The sequence below is a fragment of the Scophthalmus maximus genome, chromosome 5, assembly GCF_022379125.1.
Source record: "Scophthalmus maximus strain ysfricsl-2021 chromosome 5, ASM2237912v1, whole genome shotgun sequence".
NCBI lineage: Eukaryota > Metazoa > Chordata > Actinopteri > Pleuronectiformes > Scophthalmidae > Scophthalmus > Scophthalmus maximus.
In genome coordinates, this window is record NC_061519.1 from 24,183,804 (window position 1) to 24,211,074 (window position 27,271).

The 27,271-nt window shown below is 41.1% G+C and overlaps 2 protein-coding genes and 1 non-coding gene across 8 annotated transcripts in view; 2 read left to right on the forward strand and 1 right to left on the reverse strand.

Annotated features, from left to right (window-relative positions):
- Nucleotides 1–96: 96 nt before the first annotated feature.
- Nucleotides 97–3,097, reverse strand: LOC118310690 (zinc finger protein 287). The gene is made up of 3 exons (XM_035633852.2): nucleotides 2,981–3,097; nucleotides 2,306–2,722; nucleotides 97–1,293 (listed from the first exon to the last, which is right to left on the reverse strand). The coding sequence occupies exons 2-3, from the start codon at nucleotides 2,628–2,630 to the stop codon at nucleotides 374–376; spliced, it is 1,245 nt and encodes a 414-aa protein (XP_035489745.2). The 5' UTR covers nucleotides 2,631–2,722; nucleotides 2,981–3,097; the 3' UTR covers nucleotides 97–373.
- A 5,804-nt stretch (nucleotides 3,098–8,901) lies between these two features.
- On the forward strand, nucleotides 8,902–8,973 carry trnad-guc. Its single transcript has one exon. It is a non-coding gene; the product is annotated as a tRNA-Asp (tRNA).
- Nucleotides 8,974–9,797: 824 nt separating this feature from the next.
- Nucleotides 9,798–27,271, forward strand: part of LOC118310682 (dual specificity testis-specific protein kinase 2) — a 29,836-nt gene continuing 12,362 nt past the window's right edge. For 5 of the 6 annotated variants that reach the window (XM_035633834.2, XM_035633835.2, XM_035633836.2 and 2 more), the window contains exons 1-8: nucleotides 9,798–10,843; nucleotides 11,872–11,991; nucleotides 16,486–16,607; nucleotides 18,888–18,936; nucleotides 22,990–23,136; nucleotides 24,924–25,006; nucleotides 26,626–26,710; nucleotides 26,809–26,892. In XM_035633834.2, the coding sequence (XP_035489727.1) occupies nucleotides 10,721–10,843; nucleotides 11,872–11,991; nucleotides 16,486–16,607; nucleotides 18,888–18,936; nucleotides 22,990–23,136; nucleotides 24,924–25,006; nucleotides 26,626–26,710; nucleotides 26,809–26,892 (813 nt within the window). In that variant the 5' untranslated portion in view covers nucleotides 9,798–10,720. The remainder of the gene's footprint in view (nucleotides 10,844–11,871; nucleotides 11,992–16,485; nucleotides 16,608–18,887; nucleotides 18,937–22,989; nucleotides 23,137–24,923; nucleotides 25,007–26,625; nucleotides 26,711–26,808; nucleotides 26,893–27,271) is intronic. The other variant, XM_035633839.2, reaches the window with a different exon arrangement.

The window sequence follows — 27,271 nt, forward strand, 5'->3', positions numbered from 1 at the left end:
GCCCTCTGTAGAGCCAGTGTTTGGTTTGTCTGCTCAGGGCTACCGTAGAAATATAGCGGTGCAATATGCCGGGTACAGAAAACACAACGACACCAGTGAAAACATAATTGTTCGATTTATCCCGCTGCACCTTTAAGAAGTCAAAACTCAGCTTCGCCCTTTACAAAGAGTTCACAGGAAACCAATTTAAAACTTAAAATCCAAACCATGTCAAAGTTACAATAAAAAGAATAAGGAAAGATGAGAGCACAGTCATATCAGTCAGCTACATTACCTCAGTAATATCAGAATACAAAGAGAAATAATTTGTGAATCCATTCTAGAATGAGATTAAACCTATCTTTTGTCGTTCTTTTAAAAAAAACCTTTGAAATCAAACTGCATTTTGGGATAAAGTTTCTTTGTGAGTCCGCTGGTGAGTGCGAAGGTTGCTCCTCTGAGAGAAACACTTGCCACACGTGTCACACGTGTACGGTTTCTCTCCCGTGTGAATCCGCTGGTGAATCTCCAGGTGGCTGATGCGGTCGAAGCTTTTCCCGCAGAACGGACACACGAACCACTTCTCCTTCATGCGGTGACACGCTATCGTTTTATGAAACTCCGGGTCGTTCAGGAGGAACAGTCTGCTCTCCGGGTTACAGGTCGACATGTTTTTAGTCTGTGGCCTTTCCTCCGGGAGGAATCTGATGGACACCCCCCTCTCGGGGTGATTTATTGCTTCTGTAGGTTGACAGGGCTGAGCTTGGCTAAAAGTCGAAGGAGCCCCCGATTTGCTCGATGCGCCTTGTCCGTTGTCCCTCGTAAACCGGACGGAATACGCCGTCTCTGCCGAACTATCAAAAATGTCCAGGGCGTTTTGAATGAGAAGGATTTCCGAGTCCAGATTCTGCGACAGCTGCTTGGGTTCAAAGAGGCAGTCCGAGTCGTCGTCGGCAGCGTCGCCGTCTGCCACGGAGACAGACGTCCACTGCTGGATCTCTTTTTCTTCCGGGACCTCGGCGGGTTGGTGGTCGTGCTCCATCTCGTGGTGACCCGCTCCATCGCTGACGTCGTGATCAGAGTCCACTATCTGCTCCACGATCTGGACGTCATCATTGTCGTCATCGTCCTCCATCTTGACTATTAAATCTTCGTCATCTGTGTCGTCCCTTTGACAATGGACGGACTCGGGCTGCTCACACTGCTTCTCTTCTGTCTGAGCGGTTGGTGGTGGTGTGCGATTGACAGAGTTGTCCGTCGTCTCTCTGACACTTGGATCAGAACATAGTGTCTGCACTGAATCTATAATTGGCCCTGAAACAACAAAGCAGGTGCATTTTAAAACTTAATTCGTCGAAAATGAATGAATTTGAAGACAATTTTACTTCGTGACTGTAGTAATTCAGATAGTTACGTTTGTAATTTACGAAAGGCAGGTGCTCACGTGAGTCATTAAATGGAGAAAGATTTGCAGTATGTGTCTGCTTCATATAACTAGATGTTTAAAGCTTTCAAAGCAAATTTGAACACATTAAAGTGCTTTGCTGTCTGAGACACGAGCTGCCACCAGTGCAGGTCTTCTTATTTATTTATTTACTCCGATTTTGGGGGTTTGGACTGTTGGTCTAATAAATCAATCTGAGGGTATCATTTTGAGCTCACACCCGTCACCTATCCACTGATGATTCAAATAATGATTTGCATGGAGCCTCAGTGTAAAGGCTGTAGTCACCAATAACAACAATCCTCCTCACATTTGACAAGCTGGAACCGAAAGACATTTTTGAATAATCACTCTTATAATTAAAAAAACAAACAAAAAAAACTGTCAAACATTTGCTCTTTCAAGCGTCTCAAATGTAAGAAAGTGAAGTTTTTCTGTGGCACACACATGACAACAGTACACTGAGGGTGGAGGGACAAACAAATTACAACTGGTGTTTTACACCATTTACTGTTATTTTATCGACAAAGCAGCTATTTAATTAAAAAATAATTGACTTTAATTGAATGAAACCTTGGAGTGTATTAATACTTACATAATGGTTAATCACCCACTGTATTAACTTTTATATATTTTCTATATGTCTTTCTGTCAAATAAAAAGATCTGCTACTACAGTTGGCGTGATAACATATAATGAGTCGTCACAGGAGAAGTGACTTTACATTATAACACAAACTAACGAATACGTGAAAAACATGACGTGTTTATTATTCTCTAATCCATAAGACGCTCATTTTTTCCTGATGGATGCTGAGCACCAGAACGTACAGTAAACAGTTCAGAGCTCATTATGAATTGTGTATTTAACTGTCATCTTTACCATCACCGGTGGGCGTCAGCAGTTTGTTCTGCTGCTCTCTCTTCGAAGAAGAAGAAGATGATGATGATGATGATGATGAGGAGGAGGAGGAGGAGGAGGAGGAGAGACCTGTGGTCTGAGCTCCAGACAGCACAGACAGCCGCTCGTTTTCCATCAGCATCAGCTTCTTGTTCAGGGCTTCGATTTCGCTCTGTCTCCGACGCAGCTCCACCTGGAAGAGGGCGAAGCCGTCCTCCCACAGTCGGCCGATCTCCAGCACGGCGGCTCGGGCGAGCTTCTCCATGATCGAGGTCAACTTGCTCTGGAAAGCCACACAGTTGGCCATGTTTCCCTCCCTCACTCACTCCCTCCCTCCCGCCGCCGGCTCGGCACCTCCGCTGGCTGTAAGCGACGCGGGCAACAGGCGTTAACACTGAACTGAGTGAGTCGGGGAGAGAAGACACACACACACGCGGAAGTTACTGTTTGGACGGTGTAGTTTCCATCGCCTGTCGCTGTTTAAGGAGGAAAAACATGGAAGTGTAATACAATAGCAACAGGAAATGGGGCGTGGTCACGTGAACGGAGGCTGGTACGGTGCTCGCCATGGGACAAACATAATCAGTAGTAAATATACGTAAATATAACTGTGACATTTTCAAACCAACCGGAAATCATTGTCCGGTTCAAATGTACCTCGTCGCCGTGAGCAAGTGTTTAAAGTAGGAACTCGCTGGACACTTCTCACATTCGTTTAGTTCCGCTCTGACGTTTCCCTCCCCGATTTTCCAACTTGTCCACTATCCACATCGCGCATGCGTAAAGTTTGCGTCGCGTCTACTTCCTGTTGTGCGCAGCTTTGTGTCAACAAGTGTGCAGGATTTAACTTCTCAGTCCGAATGGCCATTATATTAATTGTTATAATATTGTTGTGGCCATGTTCTATATGGTTCCAGTTGGATGTTCATTTTAAAGAAACAGTTTTTAAAGAATAAAGAGTTACTTTTATTGCCTAGATAATGTACTTATTGTTCCACATGTAATACATATGCCACATATACATATGATTAAATTAAATTATTTAACATTTCTTCTCTGGCGTGTTGAGCAGTTTACTACCAGCTGTGATAAGAAGCTTAAGAAAGCTGGCTCCATAATAGGCTGCAAGATGGACACCTTTGTAGCTGTGGTGGAGAAGGGGACTATGAACGAACTGTTATCCACGATGGATCCTCTCCATCTCACACTGGACACACAGCGAAGCTCCTTCTCCAACAGACTGAAGCGAAGCGGAATCAGGAAATATTTCCTGCCACAAGCCATAAGTCTTTACAACACATCACCTCTGTCTGACAGAAAGACTCTGGACACATAAAACATAAATCCCGGCACATTTGCACCTTCATGTTACCATGTTCCTCTGCAAACTACTGGTAACTGAGCTAATTTGAATGAATGTTAGGCAGATGATGTGGAAATAGTTTGCATGGTGACAATAAGCAACTGACATGTCAAGCCAACAACTCCGTTCGAACGTGCGCAACATGCATTGCCAACTGCCAAAGATAAGATGTGGGCTCCACTGGCCATTGCGCAACACTGTTAACACGTTCTACATGAATACATTTAGAATTATGTTATTATTCGAATTGCTGAATTCAACAGAATAATAGTTAAAATAACAAGGCGGAAAATATATATTTATAATATCTTGCTGTTGGAGAGTGATCCCTGTAGCAGTGCTGCATCTGTCCACTAGATAATGCTCTATCTCCATGTGTGCGCATAAAAAGCTTGAAGTCATAATGAATGTGACCTAAGTGATCCATTGTTGTTGTTGTTGTTGTTATTATTCTTTGCTAATTTACCGAACATTGTTTAAACATTCTGTATGAAATACTGTCATTGTACACAGCCTATTTCTTATTCATTCACTTATAAATTCTAAAAACTATTTTGTTGTATTTTTAGTCATTCACAAAAGTTGCAATCTAGCCAGTGGCCATCTGTTAAAGTAATCCTTCCACTGGAAAAAAAAAAGGACAAAATAAAGCTGGGCTGGTTCTAACAAAAGCAGTTGGTGGCTGTGGCTGCAACCAAAACAGATTACTTTACAAAGAGTGATTGATTGTTAGTGCTAATTAATACTTTAGCCATATGTCAATAAAGTGGAGATAACCAAATAAACACACAGAAGACTGCATTCACTTTTCCATTTGTCCTTTATATTCAGTTCCGGGTTCTCATAATGCAATTTATTTACATCTTTATTTTTAATTTATTATTGTTGTATATATTTTGTCTATATGCTGTTTGGATTGTGTCCGGTTCTTTTCTTGTATTTTTTGCTTCAGTTATGTAACTGTGTGTCTCTTTTCCTTCCTGAAAATTCACTTTGAAGTGCTTTATAAATAAACATTGAAGGCAAGGCAAGGCAAGTTTATTTGTACAGCACATTTAAACAACAAGGCAATTCGAAGTGCTTTACATAAAACATGAAAAGCATTTGGAGGAAACACATAAAATCACATTAAAATACAACAATTAAAAAGAGAAAGCAAAAACATGTTAAAGTAGAATTAGACACGTGATAAAAGTTACAGTGCAGTAAAATAAATGCATAGTTAGTTTATTTACTGAAAGGCAGCAGCAAACAGAAAAGTCTTCAGTCTTGATTTAGTCCTGCAGTTTTCTGGGATTTTGCTCCAGATCTGTGGAGCATAGAAGCTGAACGCTACCTCTCCATGTTTAGTTCTGACTCTGGGGACATTGAACTTCATCAATGACGAATGATTTCACTCTCTCTATTCCACGAATTTCCGATACACAACTAAAAAGTTTTTTAGCAAAAACGGTTTATTTTGGACGTGTGTTTTATTTTGTTAAGAAAATTCGTCGCACAAGAGTTCAGAAAGCTGCGTGCTCATTGGCTCATTGTACCCGCCGGTCAAAGATGTGGGCGGGGTCAGTCACTCGAGGGGGGGGCGGGGCGGCCCGAGCGGTGAAGAGACGACGGAGCTGTCAAACCCTAACAACCGTCTGAAGTCATTCCCCCCGGTGCGGTACGAACCAGAGGGAGAGGGAGCGGGAGAGGGAGCGACGGGGGAAACCAGGGGACGACAGACGCAGACTCCAGACCGAGAGTTCCGCCTCTTTTGGGGGGTAAATGTGGACTTTTGAACCGTCGCCACCAAGAAAAGCTCCCGTTGCGTGTGTCGGACGTTGGTGGGAACCGAAGCTAACGTGCGTCGACGTTAGCTCCTCGGCTTCGCTCGGTGTTTGTTGTTGACAAACTAGCCACGAGCTAACTGCGTTCATCACGAACTCGTGTCGCGCGTCGGTGGGCTCGTGGCTCTTGTTCTTCGGACGCAGGCATGGAGGAGCCCGACTCCTTCTGGTCCTGCGAGCATCTCTTCGCCGTGTAAAAACGGGTAAGTGCAACTCAAACTTTTGACCACGAGCTGTTGCCTCCTGTGGTTTTCCACCACTCTGCATGTCCCTGCCTGGTTGTTATAATAAACTATTTTAACCATTCTGTTCCCTATGGTGTCTAGATACTGCCCCCCCACTTGTTCGTTACTTTAAACCCTTGAAGAATGACAGGTATGCGGATCACGGACAGTTCACCGGTGTTTCGGTCGTCTCCCTCAGATAAGAGGCCGCTGTTCACTTTTATTGAACGTGACCTTGTGCAAACAAGAACCTGGCAATGATTGCTCTTCCTGTGCAGCGAACTCTGACCTTACAGGCGGAGGCAGGCTAGCAGGTTACTCACCGACATTTGTTTTGATAATGTTTTACGGAGAGCCCGACCGATATATCGGCGCGCCGATAACATCGGCCGATATTCTCCTTTCACAGACACATCTGTATCGAGCCCGACCGATGTCATCGGCCAACTGAGGTGAGCCTTTAAAATGTGCATTCATGTTTACGTTTCAAGTTCTATTCATTTGGTTGTATTTGTCATCTTTATGACAAATTTTTATGGTTAAACTAAAACATCAAGCCTCAATTACATTTATTTGTCATAAAGGTTTGATAACGACATCTTAGAATCATACATACATACATACATACATACATACATTAGAATCAGAATCAGTTTCATTGCCAGGCAGGTAACAGGTTACATACAAGGAATTTTTTTTTTGTGTTACTAAGGTGCATGTAGCAGTCAACATATATACACAGATAGAAAAATAAAATAAGATAAAATGAAGAAAAATTCACACTATTTAGAATAAATTTAGAATAAATATCATGGTCACAGGTGGTTAAATGTGAGTGTGGTGGATTACGTTAATATAACGTGTAATGTCCATGGGGAAGGAAGGGAGGTGTCACTGGGGGTCCCGGGCCTTGTCGATGAGGCTGACGGCAGAAGGGAAGAAACGAGAGGTTTTGGTCTTGACAGACCTCAACCTCTTGCCGGAGGGGAGCATTTCAAAAAGTTTGTGTCCAGGGTGGGAGGGGTCGGCTATCTATATCTATATCTATATATATATAAAGGCTGATCAGGAATCTTGTCTGTTCCTCCATTAATTCCTTCATTCGTGATGCTTGTGTGCACACACAAAGAAATGATTTCCCCTTAAACACGTTCATACACCCCGTTTAATACCTCTTGCACTTCACAGACACTCTGAACCCCACGGCTCAACCCCCTGTCATTATACCGTCACTTAGGTTTTGATTTACTGCTGACATTTTCTATTAGTCTGTAATCCACTGGGACACACAGCTGGATGCTGTTCAGGCACCCGAAACTATACGGTTAAAACGTTTTAGCCTGGAGCTGCTCTGGAGACGTCCCATCTGTTTTGGAGCAGCAGCAGGCCACATTTTACAGACCAAAGGGAAAGAAAAAAAGGCCGCCTTTCAAAAAAATTCCACCCTTTTCCATGTATAGACTCTTTAGTGTGGTGTTTTTTAAATGCGTGCCCTTTGGGTAGGTGTAGTTGGAAAACAAATATAGCAGTGACCACTGGCGGCTTGCCTGTATTTTCTTTTTCCTAATCATTTACATCAAGAGGATTTCCATTAGCATAGCTAACTGATGATTATCATGTTGCAGAATGTTATATGATCTTGTTTTTTTTAATGGTATAAAGTTATTTCATAGTGTGTCTGTGGCCAAAGTTGTCTTCCCTGTAATTGACGTCTGTTTTTTCATGTTTACTGCAGAAGTGGGAGGTTCATTCCAAATGAAGACTGGGGTTTTCAGCCACCCACAGTATCTTGTAGAATAATGCAGTTATGGCGCGACTGAAATTCAAGTGTAGGAAGTTTATGTTTAGTCAGCGTCAGCTGTGTACAGAAACTTATAGTTTTGAATCAAGGGTGAATTTGACCTAAGTACACAGATGAAATGTCTCTGTTCTCGCTCTTGGATGGAGAAGCTACTGAAAGTAGATATAGGAAAGCTTCGGCCCAAAGTACTGGTGGCGTGCGTTTTTCTTGGCACAGAGGCACTTTTAAGTTTTGCCGTACGGTTTTCAGCAAGTCAGAAAACTTTGGAGAGAAAAGAGAAAGACGAGGTTGAAAGGCCTTTTAAGGATGTGGCACGAGGACAGAGAATGATCTCAGAAGTTGTCTAGTAGAAGGTCCACACACAGTAACTTGCAAAGAGTCCAGTGTCTTGTCATGTAGTGCTCACACGGACCAAAGCAGAATGTGGCCTCGTCATCTCAAGGCCGTTTTTAGGACCTGATCTTTTATCAGACCTCATCTGGGCCAAAGGTGGACTTTTGTCACTCTCTGCTTTGACCTCTTTAAAATATTAATCTTAAATTATTCACTTCCGCTACAGTTTCTCCCCTTTTACTGGAACACATTTTACAGATTGTAATTGACAGGCTTTGTGGTATTTAATGTGATAGTGTGAACTCTGGTTTATTGATGCAGTTGTCTTTACTACCTGCTGGTCATCAGGACCATGAGGGTTTTACTTTGTGAAAGGCCATCCGTTATTCCACAAACCAGTTATGCAGATGCTAAGTCTTCGGGGGTAATGACTAGATTAATTAAATACGAACCTGTTCGCCAATTTTAAAAAATAATTGAAGAGTGATTGTCCGCTGACTCAGGGAGAAAGAATGTGTTTTTCAGTCTAGTTTAAAACCTACTTCTCTGTCTTTCTTTGGAGTGATTGGAAGAAATATTTATAACCACACTCAACATGTTACATCAGTCAAACACATTCCCCCTTTTGGCCTCAAGTATTTTTAAATGTTACATATGAAAGCCCCATTGTATACAGGTATAAAAAGAAGGACCTTCCTTTCCTGTTCCCCTTTGTACCCTGCTGATTTTGTTTTGGATGGCAGCGGATCATTGTTCTAATGAAAGAGATAGTGTTACGTTTTTTTATACTACTTATCGTCTCCTCGTGTTGTTCCGAGCTGCAGTGACTGAATGAGAAAGTAAAAACACTGTCAGAGATTCTGTCAGCAGTCAAATAATCTTTATTGAATTTAAATATTAATGAGTCTATGTATTTATTTAGTGAGATAAACTCTCCCTCTGGTTATTAGAAACTTATATAGAACTCTTGAATAGTCTGGAACTGCAAGAGTTCAACAGAATTAATGTGAAATTCAGTGTCAAGGCCTCCATCCTCGTTAGTATAGTGGACAGTATCTCCGCCTGTCACGCGGAAGACCGGGGTTCGATTCCCCGACGGGGAGGATTTTTCTTTCACGTTTCATCTGCTGTTCACACTGCACTGTTTGCACCATCACATGTTTTAAAGTATTTTTACATTATGTATATAATTTCTTTTAGTTTTGTGTATATATATTCTTGATTTTTCTTTCTTATCTTGTTTTCCTATGTTGCTGCTGGTGTCTCTTGAGAGCTGCCAAACAAAAGGTCCTTGTACAACTACAATGACAATCAAAGCCATGTCGTAGGGCTAAATCAACATTTTGATTATTAGCCATAATGTTGTATTGACCCAAGGTAGATGTCTGTATGATATCAACCTTGTATTGTACTACACTACCCACAATCCTAAAGTGTAACATTGACGTCTCTGATTGGTTGGAAGTCGTTAGAAAAAGGCATTCGCAAATGATTTAAGGGATTAGTAGAGCCTTCATTCTTAAAATAATTCTGTACAATCTTGTACCTTGGCCTTTCTTTCAAATGTATTTTTTTTTGCTCTGAATACAATGTATTATGGTAACGATTCATCTTGTGGTTTGTTGGCTTGGATCCAGGCTTAAAACTCTTCAAATACAGATTTTATGAAACAAGAATGAGTGAAACAGAAATTCACTTCCGGAACCGGAGCCGTTCCAAAAGTGGGCGGTCACTTTTCAGCTCAATATCTGCTGCGCTGCTTTGTCACGTTACTCAAAACTCTTTTTTCACTGGTCAGGATCCTGTAGAATGATGACTCTGGTTTTCCAGTGATCTGATTGGCCAGTAGTTGGACTGGTGAATGGCTTTGATCTCTAGTCTCTTAACCTCACCTGCTCCCAGAGCTGGTTAGCCGTCACCATGGTGATTTACCCCCAGTAAGAAGAGAACCAACTTCGTAGGACGGAAAACCCAAGAGCTAAACCTGCAGTTGCCTCGAATTCCGCGAAATATTTATAACCACACTCGACATGTTACATCAGTCAACATGTCGAAAAAAAAGATTCCCCTTTGGCCTCAAGTGTTTTTAAATGTTACGTATGAAAGCCACATTGTTTACAAGTAAAAAAAGGAAAGAAAAAAAAGACCTTCCTTTCCTGTTCCCCTTTGTACCCTGCTGATTTTGTTTTGGATGGCAGAAAGGTCACGGACCTGAGCTATTCCTTGGCTAATCTCCCATAATTGGACAATCGGCCCCTATTACAGCCATTATATTTGGGCCTGTTGAGCAATAGTGGCTTGTCTTATACATCCTAATGCAATACCCAGTCCACTGGGATGCTTTAAATACCTTAACCATTCATGAAAGAATAGCATGGCATCTTTTGTTTCTTTTTTTTCCTCAGGTGCATAGATGTCTGGCATAACTATGGATCTATGAACAACAGCCCCCACTGCTACTTTACAAGTCTTAATCTCAAACTAATGAAAGCACCCTTTTTAAATTTTTTCCTCCAGGTCTCCCAGGACTTACTGTACATCTGTCAAATATGTGAAGTCCTTCTCTTCCCAGTGGACTCTTCGGTTACAAGCAGCGAGGAACTTGACTAGTAGGAAACATCTTGGACCCGGCCTGGGTTTTGTCACCGGGCGGGCCCCTCGACAAAATTCGAAAAAGCTGAAGTCTCTTATGTGTTTTATGTACTTCCTCCCAGGACACAACCCGATTGACTTCTCTGCCGCCGTTGAGCCCTCGACGCCGTCAAAACAACCCAGTCCTCTTGTCATGTGGGTACATTACAGAAAAAGGCTCATATTACCCTCACTGGCATCGCCGCCTCTCACTTCGCCATGGACCGGAATAAACGCAATTCCATTGCCGGGTTCCCTACGCGACCTGAACGCCTCAACGAGGAAAGGGACAGTGTCGGAGGGGTAGGGGTCTGCGAGATGGGCATGGGCCCGCACCCACAGGTCAGTCTTTGTTTTCTTTATTTCATTGAGTAAGATACATTTCACCAGTGCAGGGTTCTTCTGCTGGTATAAAGAGTCCAGAAAAATATTGGCAAAATATTAAACTAATGAAGAATTCTGACACATGGAATAATCAGTTGGCCAGTTATGATTATGATTAGTTTTGATCAGCCTAACTTGGACTGAGTTGGTTCCAGTCTGGGCCAGTTGTTTCTGACAATCGGGAGATAAAATCTGAAATAATTTTAATGTGCGATTCCAAGATTCTTTTTGTTTGCCTTCTGATCTAGTTGTTGTTGGCAATCTTCCTGATAAACATTATTTGTTTGGCATGCTAGATTATAACTGAATACTGTGTCGTCAATGTCATAGGTGGGTGCAAAATTAAAAATAAAACATACTGATAAAGAAAAAGCAGGCAAATGGATAAATGGTCTGTCATGAATCTTAAACCCTGATAACAGCCAATCATCACATTAGAGAAACTGGAACCAATAAATGTTTTGCTCCGTTTCTTCTCAACGTTGCTAAAATGATTTATTGATTAGCTATTGATGCAGCTATTCTGTCAACTGACTTAACAATTAAATGATTAGTTGCTTCAGCAGATCCTTACAGGAGACGTCAAGGACCCACATCTTCACTTACTTTAGTTTTGGTATTGACACATACTGGAATTAGTGCTCCTGCAGGCTTTGGAGGGCTGAGTGTTTGTTTTTTTTGTGTTGCCTAATGACTCAGGTAAAAACCTAATCTGCCTTTTGTCAAGTGTGTTGTCGTCTGTATTTACTTGTTTGTTCAGCATGTGCTTGTTTCTGTCCGCCATGACTGAAAACATCAATGTATGTTGGTCTAAATCAGTGTCTTTTACATTTAGTGTTCAGTCCTCTAGTCCTTGTCCCACATAAGGGCAAATGGATAATGTTGCCTCTGTCTCCTTCTCCCACACAAACAAGCAAATTATAGCAGTGGTCCTGGAGCGTGTGCTGTACATCGGATAAGTGACACATTTTGTCCCCCTTCGTCAGGTGGGCAGGGTGTGGCCTTCGTCCTACAGAGCCCTCATCAGTGCCTTCTCCTGTCTCACACGCCTCGATGACTTCACCTGCGAGTGGATTGGCTCTGGATTTTTCTCGGATGTCTTCAAAGTGGGTGGAGATCAGTTATAACTTGCCCTCTCGTGCCCTTATATTTTTTTTCTCTCCTCCGTTCTCTTATGGACTTCCCCTTTTTCTGTATCCGTGGCTTTCCGCTACTCTGCTGGACTTCACTTTCTGCGAATTTCTATGCGTCTAGCTCACACGTACTCATTTGACCTCCAGATAGATTTGGTTTTCCCCCTCGTAGGTGACAAAAGTCATACTTGTGCGGCGCAATGCATTTTGTGCACTGGTCAGGATCAGAATAGATTAAGGGGAACTTGTTGAGCATGGCTCTGACTAAACTACCCCCCCGCCCCCAAAAGTAATTTTCTGTTTGGTTTGACTTGTCAAGTGGATGTGCTTGGTGGGTCAAAGACTGATTGTTTCTGAGCAATCTTGCCCTTCACTCATGACTCTGTCCAGTATATTTTTCAGGTCAAGTTAGACTCAAGTCAGTTCAAAGACATCAATTAAACAGAGTTGTTAACCCTGTTACTTTGTCCCCTCCCCCCTGCAGACATATGAATGGGAGTCACACAAGCCCATTTAGCGCCATTAGTTTGGCTTTGCTAAATTAATCCTTCATCTTCATCAGCGTCCATCAGCAGAGGAATTTAATTATCTTTATCTCCTCTTGGTTGTTAGTACTGTGGTTGTGTTATCAAGGCCACCAGAACAGTGTACAGTTGTACTGTGGGCTACTCATTTCAGAAAGGAGGCAAGCTGCAATCAGGTGCAATAAATGATCATGACCTTGATGGCATTTAATTTTTAAAGTTGGATATTTGTAACTTGTTGTGAAAGAGAGATACGTGCTTTGGAGAGTTTATTCAGAGCTTTTGTGTGTAAGTGTTTAATGTGTGTGAAAACCACTAACTTTTTATTAGGTACTGTAAAGGGTTAATTCACAGATTAAATGGACAAGCATGGTGAAGGGGTTGTGGTCTTTTAGACACGGAAGGGAACCTGAGTTAAGTAAAAAAAAAAAAAAAGCTATGAGTTTTAGCAAGGCTCGTTTTAACTCCACATTATTTGTTGTATGTGTTTTATTTATTCCAAGTCTCTTTGTGTATATTGGAATTTGAATATGACCTCGGCTCACAGTGTATTGGTTCGGTGGATTGATGTGTCACTCAGTTTCCACTGTGTCTCATTTTCGGGCTGAGTTGGGCTCATTGATGTTACTGTTGGTCATGTCTGACGGCTTCTATTGAGTGTTTGTGTGTCTGGTCAGGGACGATGGACTTGGAAAGTCCTGCAATAGGATCAAATCGAGGCATATTTTGATTGATTTTTATCAGCTATGTGAAGCCCATTGTCGCCCATTGTACTCCGGGGGATGGCCAGCTGACAAACACACCCCATTGTGGGCTGTGTAAACACTGGAGCTTATTCATGTGAGTGATGAGGGAACTACAGAGCAGCACAAGTAAACAACAGCCAACAGTCTCAATTATTGATATCCACATTTACAGGATGGTCAATAAATAAAACGTTATTATTCTTTATGGCAAAAAGGCTGTCCAAATCCCACAGCATCACACACTGTGACAAAACACTTAAGTATTTTATACACAATAATGACGTAAACCATTTAGTGATTGAACAGGAAAGTTATGATAGAGCCTGTAAGCTTCTAAACTAACATGTAGGTTACTTCATATCAGAATGTGATGTTGTAGAAGTAATTTATCAGTGTTAATTGATTCAAATTGGAATTTAATAGCAACAGCAGGGTGAACTTCCAACTCCCCTGCACGAATGCTCACACCAAAGCAGAGGACATGATGCTGGGCACTGTCAGACTGAATGATATGAAAACATAAATTGCTGTTGGAGGAGGAGGAGGAGACACCGAGCTTCTGGTGGTGAAGAGCTGGGATGTTGAAAGGGAAGAAAACAGGGGTTTGAGTGGAGGTTTCAGGAGTTTATAGAGTATAAGGGATTGGGGTAGACATGGGCAGTAGAGGAGGTCTGGAAAAAGGGGGCGATGTAGTGGTTTTCAAGAGTTTAGGTCAGGGGGAGGAGGAGGAGGACGAGGACGGTAGAAAGGGTTTAAAGGACAAGTAAACGTAAGGATTTATGTTCCAGTGCCAAGAGAAGAGCGTGAGGGGAAAAAGCTGGGGTTGACATCAGAGGAAGATGGGAGAGAAAGATACTACGACTACTTCTACTACTACTGGGGGAGATGAAGATTGAGGATGATGGCTTGTTTGAGGCCACAGCGAGGAGGAGAAAGAGGGGGATCAGGAATAAATTCAGATGGGGGTGTGTGAAGAGTGAGGACCGGGGGGGGGGGGGGGGGGGTTGGTTGGAGGAGGCGGATAGACGGATGTGGGGGAGGAGGTCTTTGGAGGAGTGGCCATCTGTTGTTTCTGCTGTCCTGTTGTGGAGACTCACTGTCAGCTCCTCCAGCCGGGCGCCTTCCTTTGAACTTGAACAGAGGGATTCTTGTTTCTGTATGTATGAGATGGAGAGAGAAAACGTAAGACCTGGAGAGCTTCGCTAAATGGAAACAGACGGCATGAGCCTTTATGATTTCTCTATTGGTCATGATTTTACAGTACACCGAGAGATATTTTCATATTCTACCTATCTGTGTTTTGTCCGGCAGTATATCACTGACTTTGTCATTGTTAATACCTGCTGTAAGCGATACTGTCCTCCACTGTCACCAGTGTGCCATGGCTGTGATGATGGAAGATGGTCAAAGAGCCTCTGTTAGAAGAAGACAAACAGCCTCCCACTGTAATATTTAATATGATTGACACCATATTGGTTCCATATTTCCATAGATGATATTTTACCCTCGTCTGAATTTTTTTTGCCTCCCATGGGCTGAAAAATGTTGACCGTTGCTGTCACATGCAATAATATCGGTCAAATTATATATTATTAATCATATGTGATCATATGTGTTTGCCACAGCTAAGCCTGTTATTGGTGCTTGTTTGCAGAGTTGAAACCTCCCATTTTATGTATAATGTCTGGTGTGGTTTAAAATGGTTGTGTTGTTGTTGTTGTATAATTGGGACCTTAGCTCTTATACTTATGTGACAGTACGCAGCTCTGTTTTTTGTTGTTGTATGTGTTTATGTATGATGCTGTATTCTGAGACCAGTTCAACACTGGAGCATTGTTTTAAGTCTCTTCAACTACTGGAAATGAAAAAACCTGCTTTGTTCCTGCTGTCAGGAAGTGAGTAAAAAACTGTAGGTCGACAGATCAGTCTGCAGCCGCTGCCTACTGTGGTTTGCAGGTTCCTATTTGCATGCTACACGAGTTTGTTCAGAAGAACTTAAATACTTATAATGGCTTTAAATACTGCACTCTGTGGTATCTCTGAAACCTGTAGTGTGAAGGTCAGCTTTCTATTTTAAAAAGACTGATGTGACTGTAATAAAAAGGCATCTATGCAGGGGTCTTGGTTTTGAACTGTAATTTTATTTTATAAATGTTGCTTTAATTCAGAGATTAAAAGTGTGAACTTCTCTTTTAGAAGTTTTTCTCTCTAGGAAATGGACTTTAGATATTTTTGATCAGGCAACGCCACTGTCTGTGAATTATTCAAAATTAAGATTAGTGATACCGTGAGCAGCCCGAAGTATAAAGCCGTGAGATGTAGATCTATTTGAAAGGTGAAGGACAAACCATTTGGAGTATCATGTCAGCTAACACAAACTTCAGGTTTTTTCTTAGTTGAATACACTTTTTTTACATGAAAAAAAAGTGACTACTCTGAAAAGTTGTTGCGCGACCCATCTTTAAAAAAAGTGTTGTACCAGCCATTGGGACAACTGGGACAAATCCCAGTCAGCCATTGGTTGTTTGGGCTGGTGGACCATTATAAAAGTTTTTTTACCAACCCCTGCAGTCTCTGTACAGGCCCAGCCCTCTCTTGTTTGCCTGTCATCCGGGGTGCTCATGGAAGCATGCTGCCTGTGTGCTCCTGGACTGGGCTCACTGGCCAATCAATGAGTTTCAAAATTCCAGACTAATGCAAAGCATTGGTTTTTTTAAGCAGTGCTGCTGTCCCCATCCATTAGTTGTTGGCTGGAGTCTTTCCCAGTTTGCCCCGGGTGCCAGGCAAACCATCCCCCTAGACAAGTCAATGGATGGATGGATGGGTGGTGGTGCCATTATTATCTAACAAATAGCTGGAAACCAAAATCCCAATGCCCAATATTAAAAAATTGATTGAGTCGCTCTGGACTGATGTATTAACTGTCATGGATGGTCAGTGACCCCATTTCACTTATTTTTTATGTGCTGCTTCCTATTCTGTTTCTTGCTGCATGAGATATATATATATATATAATTATTATAATTTCTCAAGTCACCACTATAGCAGAGCAGTATTTTTAATCTGGGCCTTACCCAAGCTGTGTGTAGTAAGCCCAGCTGAAAAGTATGAATAGCTTTTTTTTTTGTACATTTCAGATACTGTATTTTAACCATTGTTCAGTTGTTGAAATGTTGCACCGTGTGACTGTTTTACAGGTACGTCACCGAGCGTCAGACCAAGTTATGGCTCTGAAGATGAACAAGCTCAGCAGCAACAGAGCTAACATGTTGCGAGAGGTCCAGCTGATGAACCGGCTCTCACATCCAAACATACTCAGGTGGGTGACAAGAATGAATTGTTGCTTTAACCATGGGGGGTTATAAAAAACAAGTTGGAGCCTGACTCAGAAAATATGTGAATTTAATTTTTTTTTTTTAAACTGAGCTTCTTCTAAACTGGTGATTCATAGTGATTTCCTTTTAACACATGTATCACAAGTCATTGAACAAGAAGATGCCAGGAATAACTTGGATTGAGCTCACTTTCATGAAGTCACAATAGGCTTATTTAAAGTTTTAAGACTTTAGGTCACTCAGGAACTGCTAATAATAACAATAATAATAAATAAAGAGTGAATGATATCACACAATGAATGCCCTTTGCTTTTCCTCCTCTTCACGAGTCTGCGGTTGTGACCTGTTTCCTCTGGGGTTGGCTGGAAACTGTGTCAGACACAGAGCCTATTAACGATGGATTTTCTAAACTGCCAGCTCATGTTAGGGGCTGCTGCAGATGCCCAGAGGCAAAAGGAGAACCCTGTCTACCACAAGTGACCAGGACAAGACTTTGAACACGTCGATTTGTTGAGTTGGACAAAATGGGGCAAAGCCTCTTACAACCTGGCTCTGTGGCGCTGAAGTGTCTCTATTTCACTTTTCAGCAGAAGCCATCCAGGGCGAATTGGAGTTTAGAGGTGCCTCATGATATTAACTGTTGAAGAGATTCGACAATCAACAATGGCTGTTGTTTTTTTTAACCACAATCCCCCAAAGCACAGGCCAAACTTATATTTTGTTGTGTAATTACACTATTTTCCAGAAAGCATGAGGGTATGAACATTCCTTTTGAGAGCAGCAACTTGCACGTCCGATGGAAGGAGAGAATGTCTATCTGAACTTGTCTCACATAAATCTGACATTACTTTTGAAGTCACTTTATTACTTTTTAATGGCCAACAGTTACTTTTTGAATTAGGTTTTGAAGGGCTGCAGCTAATATGTAACAGCCTTGAGCCAAAATACATGTTTCATATATTTGAAGACTATAAAGTCCGTAGGTCTCTGAGATCTTGAGAAAGCAGTCTGCTAGTAGGACCTTAAAACTGACTTTAAGAGTGAAACTGCAAACAGATCAGATGGAGCTCTCTTCCTGATGATCTTAAATCTCGGCTTTAGCTACATTCGAATCTGAATTTAAAAAAATGACCTTGATTCTTTTTTTCTTTATTTTTTAGTTTGGGGGCAACTTGCCACTGTACTGTCACTACACAATTACAGATTTTTTGTGGTTGTTATTTTTTTTGTCTATTATTGTTTTATTCCATTGTTTTCCTCTCATTTTTTATTCTCCATTTTTTAAAGTTGTGCAAAGCACTTGGTGTTGTTTTTGCCTCCCATCACATTCTTCCCTGAGCTCCAGAGTGGGCGAGTGTGTGTTTACGAACCTGCACATACATGCATAAATATCTGTGTGCGTTACTTTTTGCACGCAAACACACACACACACACACACACACACACACACACACACACACACACACACACACACACACACACACACACACACACACACACACAGTGTCTTTTACAATGCCATCTTTGTTGAGCACGCCCAGTGGATTGTGTGTCTGTCTGTGTGTTAACAAGCAGGCACTGAGGGGGTCATTGTTAGCTCAAATCCAACGAGGACCCATAAAGTTGACCTTTTCATTGCCTCTAGAATTATGAGGCCTTCAGCACCGCTACGCTGGTTCATATGTTTGTTTGCACACACACACACATCGTTTCACTTTGGTCGAAGGAGAGCGTGTGTCAAAGAAATAAAAGCAAAGTGATGTGTGGAGACGGATTTTAAATCTAGTGCATCACAGTGGTATAGAAACACACACACACACACACACACTCACATGTACATAACAGTGAGGAAAATGTTGTGTGTTAATTAAGAGAGTAGAGATTGGTAGGCAAGGTGGAGGGAGAAATGGGTGGAATGCAGATGAATTAACTGAGTTGTTATTATCCTCCTGTCGACAGACTCTCATGCACTAATGACTTGTCTGGTCTTGTCCACTGGAATTTCAGAATTTTCTCCCAACTATTCCTCCTGCTTTCTCTGTTTTTACTAGCAGCAGAGAAGGCCACACACATGTTTAGTTATTTTTGTATTATTTAAATTCAAATGACCCTAAAGAGAAAGTGAATGCTGCTCTACAGGGTTTTATCACCACCTTTATTTATGTTGGCAAGATAAGTAGGATGTATCTGTGTCAGCTTCTATCTGCCAATTTAATTCAATGTCCTGTTGTATTTAACACCTTCACTTTGCATGTGTTTTGTAGGTTTAAGGGAGTGTGTGTCCACGAAGGCCAGCTTCATGCTCTGACGGAGGTAGATCACACGCACACACAAACACACCATCTAACATTAAAGCTTCTGTGGAAACTGATGACGTGCGAGATAAAAGTGTCTCTTCTAATGAAAGGTGATACACTTTGAAATGACGTTTGAAATATGATGCATTGCTTCTTGCCTCGTCTACCTGTAAATGTGAGACTTTACGTCTGTCTTTGTACACGTTCCTACTACTTTCAGGTGAACTGAACATCGTGTCATCCATGAACAACACGGTGGTACGCCAGTCTGTAATTGCGGGGGGGAACGAAAACTCACTGTTCTCGCGTATACGTACCACTTAAGTTGTGTATGTCTTTGTAGGAGAGACGGGAGGGAGCGCAGCATTTGATACAGGCTGCTAAAAAAATTCTCCAGAGATGCTTAATGTGACAGCATGTGTGTGTGAGGGAGAGATGGAGTGATAGTGATCGTCATTAATTAGTCACGGAAATGCGTGATCAGCGTTTGACACAGTTCAGTCGGCCCCTTAAATAAAAGGGCCTAAATGTCTTGAGCTGGAAGAGAAATGAGAGCTACAAAGAATTAATACGTCAATTTCTGTTGTTGTGAACATATTCTTCTGTACTTTAAAACGAGTGATTGAATATTTAGCTGACAAATATTCTTCTTGTTTCAGGCCACATGGGGAACAAAGCTAAACGACGAATTCTTTATATATGAATTTTGCTAAAATTAAGAATATTGTCTTGTAGAGCTCAAACAATTAATTGATAAGTTCATTGGCAGATAATTAACTGATCTTTTTAAAAATAAATAAATAATTATTTCTTAAATGTTTTTCCTTGTCTTGCACTAAAACATATATATATTTTTTAATTTGTCACCTCTATGGCTACTTTACATTATTGACCAAATTACTCATCAAGTAAATAATTGTCCAATGATAAAGTTAATTCTTAGTTGCTGCTCTAATTTCATGCTCCACTTTTTATTCAGGGATGATACAGTCGTTTATGTCCTTTGACTCTGGCAGACACTTCTGTGTCCTGTGGTAATTGAATACACGTGTAAACTGCACAAAAACACGCATTCGTGCCTAATGCACACATGTACTTATCTGCGTTACAAAGGTTCAACCAGTGTCTTAAGATGCACTTCTGTAAAAAGATCCATGTCTTTGAGATTACATGCCATGTTCAAATCGGACAAACGGAACAAAACGCACAATTCATCCCATTCAGAAGAAAGAGCACTCTGTTAAACATGTTTCTTCAAGGCGCACACATGTGTACATGATTACACTGTCGGGGCTGCAGAGTGAATGTGCTTATTGTAGCCGTGCCAACAAGGACAAACACCGACTTTTTCTGCAGCTCCGTAAGAGAACGCATCTCGAGAAATTCACTCACACATATGGATTTGTAGCGATACTCTGGTTGCATGTATTGTGAGACACGCGCGTATAAATACACATACGTTGCACACTGCGGTTGGTCTTGTTTTCATGCTGCGGGGTAAACAGATCCTGTTGTGTCGTGTCAGGACCCTACTGAGCGCTCTGACCCCTTGTAGCAGTCCCATGCTGTGTTGTTACCTGACCCCCACTATAAGGCCGTGGCTCTGAGGAAACGGGAAAACAAAGTTACTGCATGGCCGCGAGCTACCTCGAGAGGCACACATGCAGACACACACACACACACACTTAAGTCCAAGTCGACAACAAAAACCCCAAAACTGTTTGATGAGGTGTGTTGGTCATAAACACCTACTAGATTATTCTGAAGCCAAAGTCAAGAGGAATTGTAAAGCTAAGCAGTACGTCATCCTTTGATTGTAAATGAACTCTTTTACAGAAGTTGAATTTAATACATTACACTGAAGTTATTTAGAAGTTTATATTAACAATTTGTCAAGGGACTCAACAGAAATATTGATGGAGAGACTGGCTCATAGATAACCTACACCACCGCTGGATTAACATTTTCTCTTGGAAGATGTAGATAATAAGGATTTAGCGTCCTTGTGCCGTTTCTGCCGGATCTCAATTTAACGCACTTTATAGGAAAAATTTTAATCTGTGCTAATGGCGAGTCACGACCCATGGCAGGATTACACTGCCGCTTGAAGCTGCTCCCAGCGGCAAACAGAGATTCTTTTGTTTTGAGTCTTTCCAGGGTTTTTCTAACCTGAAAAACGCACAGACAGTGGTGCGGAGCGGTCTCCACAAACAGATGTGACCAGCGCCGTATGTTTTTCATTTCCTCAGCATTTCCTCTACATTATACATGATCATGTTGAGGCACTTATATGGTTCAAACATGTGCGATGTCAAGTAATCACTGCAGTATGTCAGTATACCTCCAAGAATAGGATAAGGCAAATTCCAAGGAGTTGGGGGGATGCCATGCCTGAATAAGAGGCTTTTTTCCCCCGAATGCGACTTTACTCCCATTCACTCACTTTAAGTTGACACAGCAGGTGACACTCTTCCGCTAAACCATGTGAGTAGCATTTTGAACCGGCACACGCTGTGCTCGCTGCGTTTTTCTGACAGTGGGAAAATAAAATCAGCTTCGAGATATTGGATGAGATGATCGAGGAAAAGAAGTCGGATTAGTCTGAGTTTTAATTGTCCCCAGTTGTGTCCCCCCCTCTCCTCCCAAACCTCGGCAAGCAGACAACAGATGTTGAACTCTGTGTAGCTACTGAGGAATTTGTTGGACAAATACTGTAATACTCATCAGACATCTTGAAATAAGTGTGTGTGCGCGTGTCTGTGTTTTTCGGGGGATGTGACTTTTTGTTATGCGGTATATGTACAGGTTTCTATTTTGTCATACAATTCCCCCCATGTCAATCAGAGATTGTCTTGTCTCTTATTCCATCAGATCTCAGACCGTTGTAGCATTTCAAAATAAGAGCTTACCCTCGAAGCTGTGATGGACTTTTGTTTCTGAATGGTTGATTAGGATTCAAAATGGAAAAATGTTCATGATACAGCCATGGGGATCATTTATTTGAGATGGAAAATGTACATTTTTTATTTACTAATGCCCAGAGATGAACAAATTTGAAAAAGAGACCACTAAGCAACACTGTTCAAGGAATAAATGATGCAGAATGTTAATTACAAGTTAGATAATAGCCAGAAACTTATCATCTTCCTGAGGGTACACTATAATATATAATTTATCACACGAAAGTTGTGATTATAGACGTTATTATTTGAGCTCTTACAAACACCAGGTACAAGTCACCGAGGCAGGGATCCCCAAAAATAAAATGTGAATCGTAATTTGATTTTTTTTGGCCCTTTGGAGTTTAAAGCAGATTTTCCTAGGATCTAATTCAGGGTGAGCCAAATGTTTTTAGTTTTTGTATTAGTCCTCTTACTTATGATGAAAAAATCATGCACAGCTTGGGCCAAAATATTATATTTCATCTTGTCAAAACCCATTCATACATAGCTCTACATTTCAATAATTTGTGAAGATTATCAATCACAATCCCAGTTTGTTGAATGTGAAGAAGCAGAGAAGTCGTCCCCTCAACATCAGACCCCCTTTGTCCTGATTTCCTTGCCTTAGCCGGTCATAGCGTGATCCACAGTTAAACCAAACTATCTCATCTCAGCTCTCTCTAGTTAACCGATGTTGCCCCTGATTTGTGACATGGGATTAGTCTGCGTGCGCGTGCGTGCGTGCGTGCGCGCCTGTGTGTGTTTGCATGCAAGCAACAAGGTCAGACCAGTTCTTCTGGATCAAAGCTGACAGGCACAGCGAAGGACCCCGGACACTTAAAGCCCACTGAGCTGATTTGCCCTTTTGACTGCCCACATTTTATTTAATGTGGCTCATTTAATGTCAGTAATCAATTGTTGTTTAACACGTTAGGCTTCAGGGCGCTACAGTACATTCCGTCTTACCCTTAATTTTCTGTCAACATGCTTTTGCTTTAACTTTGAATACTGTCTGAACCTTTTTGGTTTGTTCTTGTGCTTCGGTGCCAATGTTTAACATGTATATAATTATGTATATTGTATCTACTTGTTTATTAATTTGTGTGCCGATGTCTCTCCGTCGCCAGTACATCAACGGGGGAAACCTGGAGCAGCTTCTCGACAGCAACACGCACCTGAGTTGGCCGAACAGGGTGAAGCTGTCCTGTGAGATCGCCAGCGGTCTGGCCTACTTGCACTATAAAGGCATATTCCACCGGGACCTCACCTCCAAGGTTAGATACACTGGCCTATTGATCATTAGGAGGAGAAACCAAAGAGAAAAATAAAACTATACTGTAGGTTGTTTGTAGTTTTGGTGTTTGATATTTTTAATCCGATACTGAATATACTGTATCTGGTATTTTATATATATATATATATATGTTCTTATCAAACCCTTATGTCAAAGAAAAGTTTTTTAAGGCTTGATATTTGACAGTAAATTGATAAATGTATTACATATATCTGTAAATAAAAAGCAAACACAAACACAACTTAATGTATAGAACTTAAATTAAGAAAATAAACATATTTTCTGCATTGTTTATTCAGATAAAAGTATTTATAACGCAGATATGTATGTGAAAGGCACACATCGTCAAACCAATATATTTTTGTCGGGTCATATACTATTGTTTTTGTTTTACCCAGAAGCTGCAAACTTCTTGAGAGCATTTTGTGTTTAGAAGATTAGAATTTTTTATTATTATTATTGTATTATTTTTAAATAATCTTTCTGTCCTGAATTTATTCAAATATCAGTTGGTTTTTGACGAATCTTGGTGAATTATTTAGTTAATAAATGCATCCCAGGATAGTGAAGCAACCTCCGTGTGTCACACTTAAATTTTTAGAAAGTATGATAGATATCTTCTATCTGGACACATTTGTCTGCTCTTGTCACTTGCCACAGTGTCAGATGTGATCATCTGTACCAGGCAGCTTCTAGTTTTCCAACTTGACCCAGAGCCATGTTGGCACGGAACTGGCGGCGGACGGGGACAGTGTGCACTCTGCGGTCAAACTATATCAGTTGCCTGTTGCTTAAGATGATGTCTTAAAGTGCTAAGTGTAAAAAGAAAGAAAGAAAGAAAAAAGTGCACAGAAAAAAATATAAGTGACACTGAAGTAAAAGTGAGTCACTGGAAAAGATTAGAAGACAAATAGGCATGGTTTGGTTCCTGATACAAACGGGTGGATAATGCTGCTAGATTATTGTTCCTCAAATGGATGCAAAGGGCATTTGCTTATGAGTCATACTTCTGTTTTGGAAGTCAATGAACAGAGCAGCCTTCTGTCTTTTGTCTCAATATTTTATTTTGTGCTATATATTTGTTCCAAACACTCTCTCTTTTCAACTGTGAATGTATCCAATATTTCAGAGATTATACATATTTACCCTTCTGTCATCAATCAGACATAAGTCCAGAAAGTCTAAGACATCACCAGTAATCAGAGACAGAGACCTACAATTTACTACATAGTGCCACATGATAAAAGGACCGAAGGGCAACGGCAAAGTGCATGTGAACAAAAGCTTCTTAACACATTGAATATGTTCTGTACATGAACATTATTGTACTCTGAGGCAACAATAAATTATAAGAGTATCTGTGGCTGCTTCATGTCAGTTTGTTAACTGATGTTATATAAGGTTTTGTAGGTCATGTCAGCCGTGCACGTACTGTTTTGTTCAGTAACATTTCAGCAGTGTTTGGATAATATTAATAAACACTGCAACACACTGCAGATTTGCAAATGGTTCCTTTCTAGGATGAGGAGGAAGAGGATTCCAAACTTTATAGAAATGTTTATTAAAAAGACAACCGACAGGGAACAACAATGTGCAGTAAACTGATATTTAAGGTTCAAGTTCACAGAGGAAGTGGAGGTTTGACCGATATTGTTAAGCCACAAAATGCTTTTTTACATTTTTTTTTATTCACCCAGTGTTGCAACTTCCTCAAATAATGTGTTGACAATGTTTTTCTTTCTGTCTTTCTTTCACCTGTATTCACAGAACTGCCTGATCAAATGTGATGACAACAGCTTCACAGCAGTGGTTGGAGACTTTGGCCTGGCAGAGAAGATTCCCACGACTGTGTAAGGAGATATTAACATCATATCTAATGACTATGTAGCATGAAAGAGGGTATGCACTGTGTGGAAATTGTGTGCAAATTATCACCCAACTCTGTGATGGAGCTTTTGTGGCCTCTTTTGTCTCTCTCTTGTTTTTATTCATGTGGTTACATAACATTCGTTCTTGTCCCTTGCGGGCGGCCATTTCCAGAAAAAACACCTCACCACCTGCCAATCAACACACGACAAACAAGACAGTTAGCGAGTGGCTGATGAGCAGAGTCGCGCATGTCGCTGTTAAAGCCCCAGATATTTTTTTCTCAGAAAACCAAAGCTGGAATGACAGAAGAATTAATCTCATAGACCCTTTAACAATCTGTCAAGATAATGCGTCTTATTTTAATTGTAGGCTACATTTCAAGTCAGAAGGTTTATTCCAGCATGTGATCATTTTGTTCATGTTTGCTTTCTGAAATAGTTTTTTTTATATACCTTCCTGTTTTTGCTGTTGTAGCTTTTTGTAACTCAAGTGAATTGTCCCCCCTCCTCCTCCTCCTCCTCCTCATACCAGCCAGTTATTTATTAACACATGGGTCAGGCACTGACATTAGCAGCAGGCTGTACAGATTACATTCTCTCCTTTAGTGTTTTGATAACGGGAGGGTAGTGTCAGGGCAGGGTTTTTGGTTTTTATTGCTACATTTTATCTTAAGGAGTGGACCTGACTGAGTCATAATGATTCCTTTTAAATTTTTTGAATCATTGCATGTAAACATATAAAAATTCCTCCAGACAATTTTTTTTCTCAAGTTAGAAACTGGTGGTTTGTTAGAAAACAACTCATCATCTTTGAACACAGGTGGAGGTGCAAACTTGTCATCTGATTTCACCGTATCTTAATATGAACTGAGCTAAAAGCTGCAGGATTCCAGAGTGAAAATAATTTAAAAAACTGCCTTTGTGGAAAAACTGCATCATTCTCAACCTGCTACAATTCAAAACTGCAATCGTGTGCTATCTAGAGGGTAATTTTGTGTTGAAAAAAAAAAGAGCCAGAGTTGAGTCGGCTTAGTTTTTATATATTTGCATGTTTGCACTGTTGTGTTGCATTGGCTTCTTGTGATCTGTCAGGTTGGTCATATTAACATTACAAAGGCAGCCTATTGACAAAATTTGAAGTGGGATCAAACTGGCCTTTTTATTAGGTGCTAACAACTCAACACAGATGTGAAAGTATTCAGGTAATAGAAAGCTTAAACCTGTTTTTCTTTTCTTTTTCTTTTCTTGTGCTGCTCTACATCTTTTATTTCTACACAACACAACACAGGACAGGACAGGGTCAGGTCAGGGTTTTCTTCCTGGTGATGCACTGGGTCAGAAGAGGATTATGTCAAACCAACTTCTCGCCAGCTCGACATATTTACACACAAATTGATGCTGAATATGCTCCGACTTGAGGCTCTGTGTTCATCATGTTTTTATTATTTAACCAAGAACACAGAATCTGGGAATCGGCTCAAAAAGCCTCAAGTTTCTTGAATTTTCTGGCACGGACGACTTCCTCGTGTTGATGTCATGTCATGTCGCGTCGCCTGTGTGATCTGACAAACGTTCTGTGTTTGTGTTGTTGTTGTGTTCAGTGCTGAAAGAGAGAAGCTCTCCGTCGTTGGCTCTCCTTTCTGGATGGCCCCAGAGGTGCTGAGAGACGAACCCTACAATGAGAAGGTGAGGTTATCAGGTTATAAGTAAAGGAATATTACACTATCATATCATTTTTGGACTGTCTGCATTTATTTGTCTTTTCTCTATGTCTTTATTTTCAGGCCGATGTATTCTCCTATGGAATAATCCTGTGTGAGATCATTGCGAGGGTCCAGGCCGACCCGGACTTCCTTCCACGCACAGAGGTGGCTGCTCACCTCACCTCACCTCTTTGTCACCCTGTAACATTATAATACATCTGCGTGTACAGTGTGTTTGCTTTGTACACAGGTTGATCTCTCTTCATCTCATAATTCTCACCCTGTTTACACTGCAACACATGCACATGACTCACGCCGAAGCTGAAGGGGGAGTGTCGAAATGCTTGTTCAACCCATGCTGGCAAATTTTCAAACGGAACTCTTAAATATTTAAGTAATTCATTCACTATACCTCGTCATTATGGTTATTATCTCCGAGCTAAGTGTGACGCAGATGTTTGTCATTTCATATGGGAAGTAATACCTCACAAGCTGATATATTTTCCACCAATTTAACTGAAGTAAATATTCAAAAGTTGTAGTT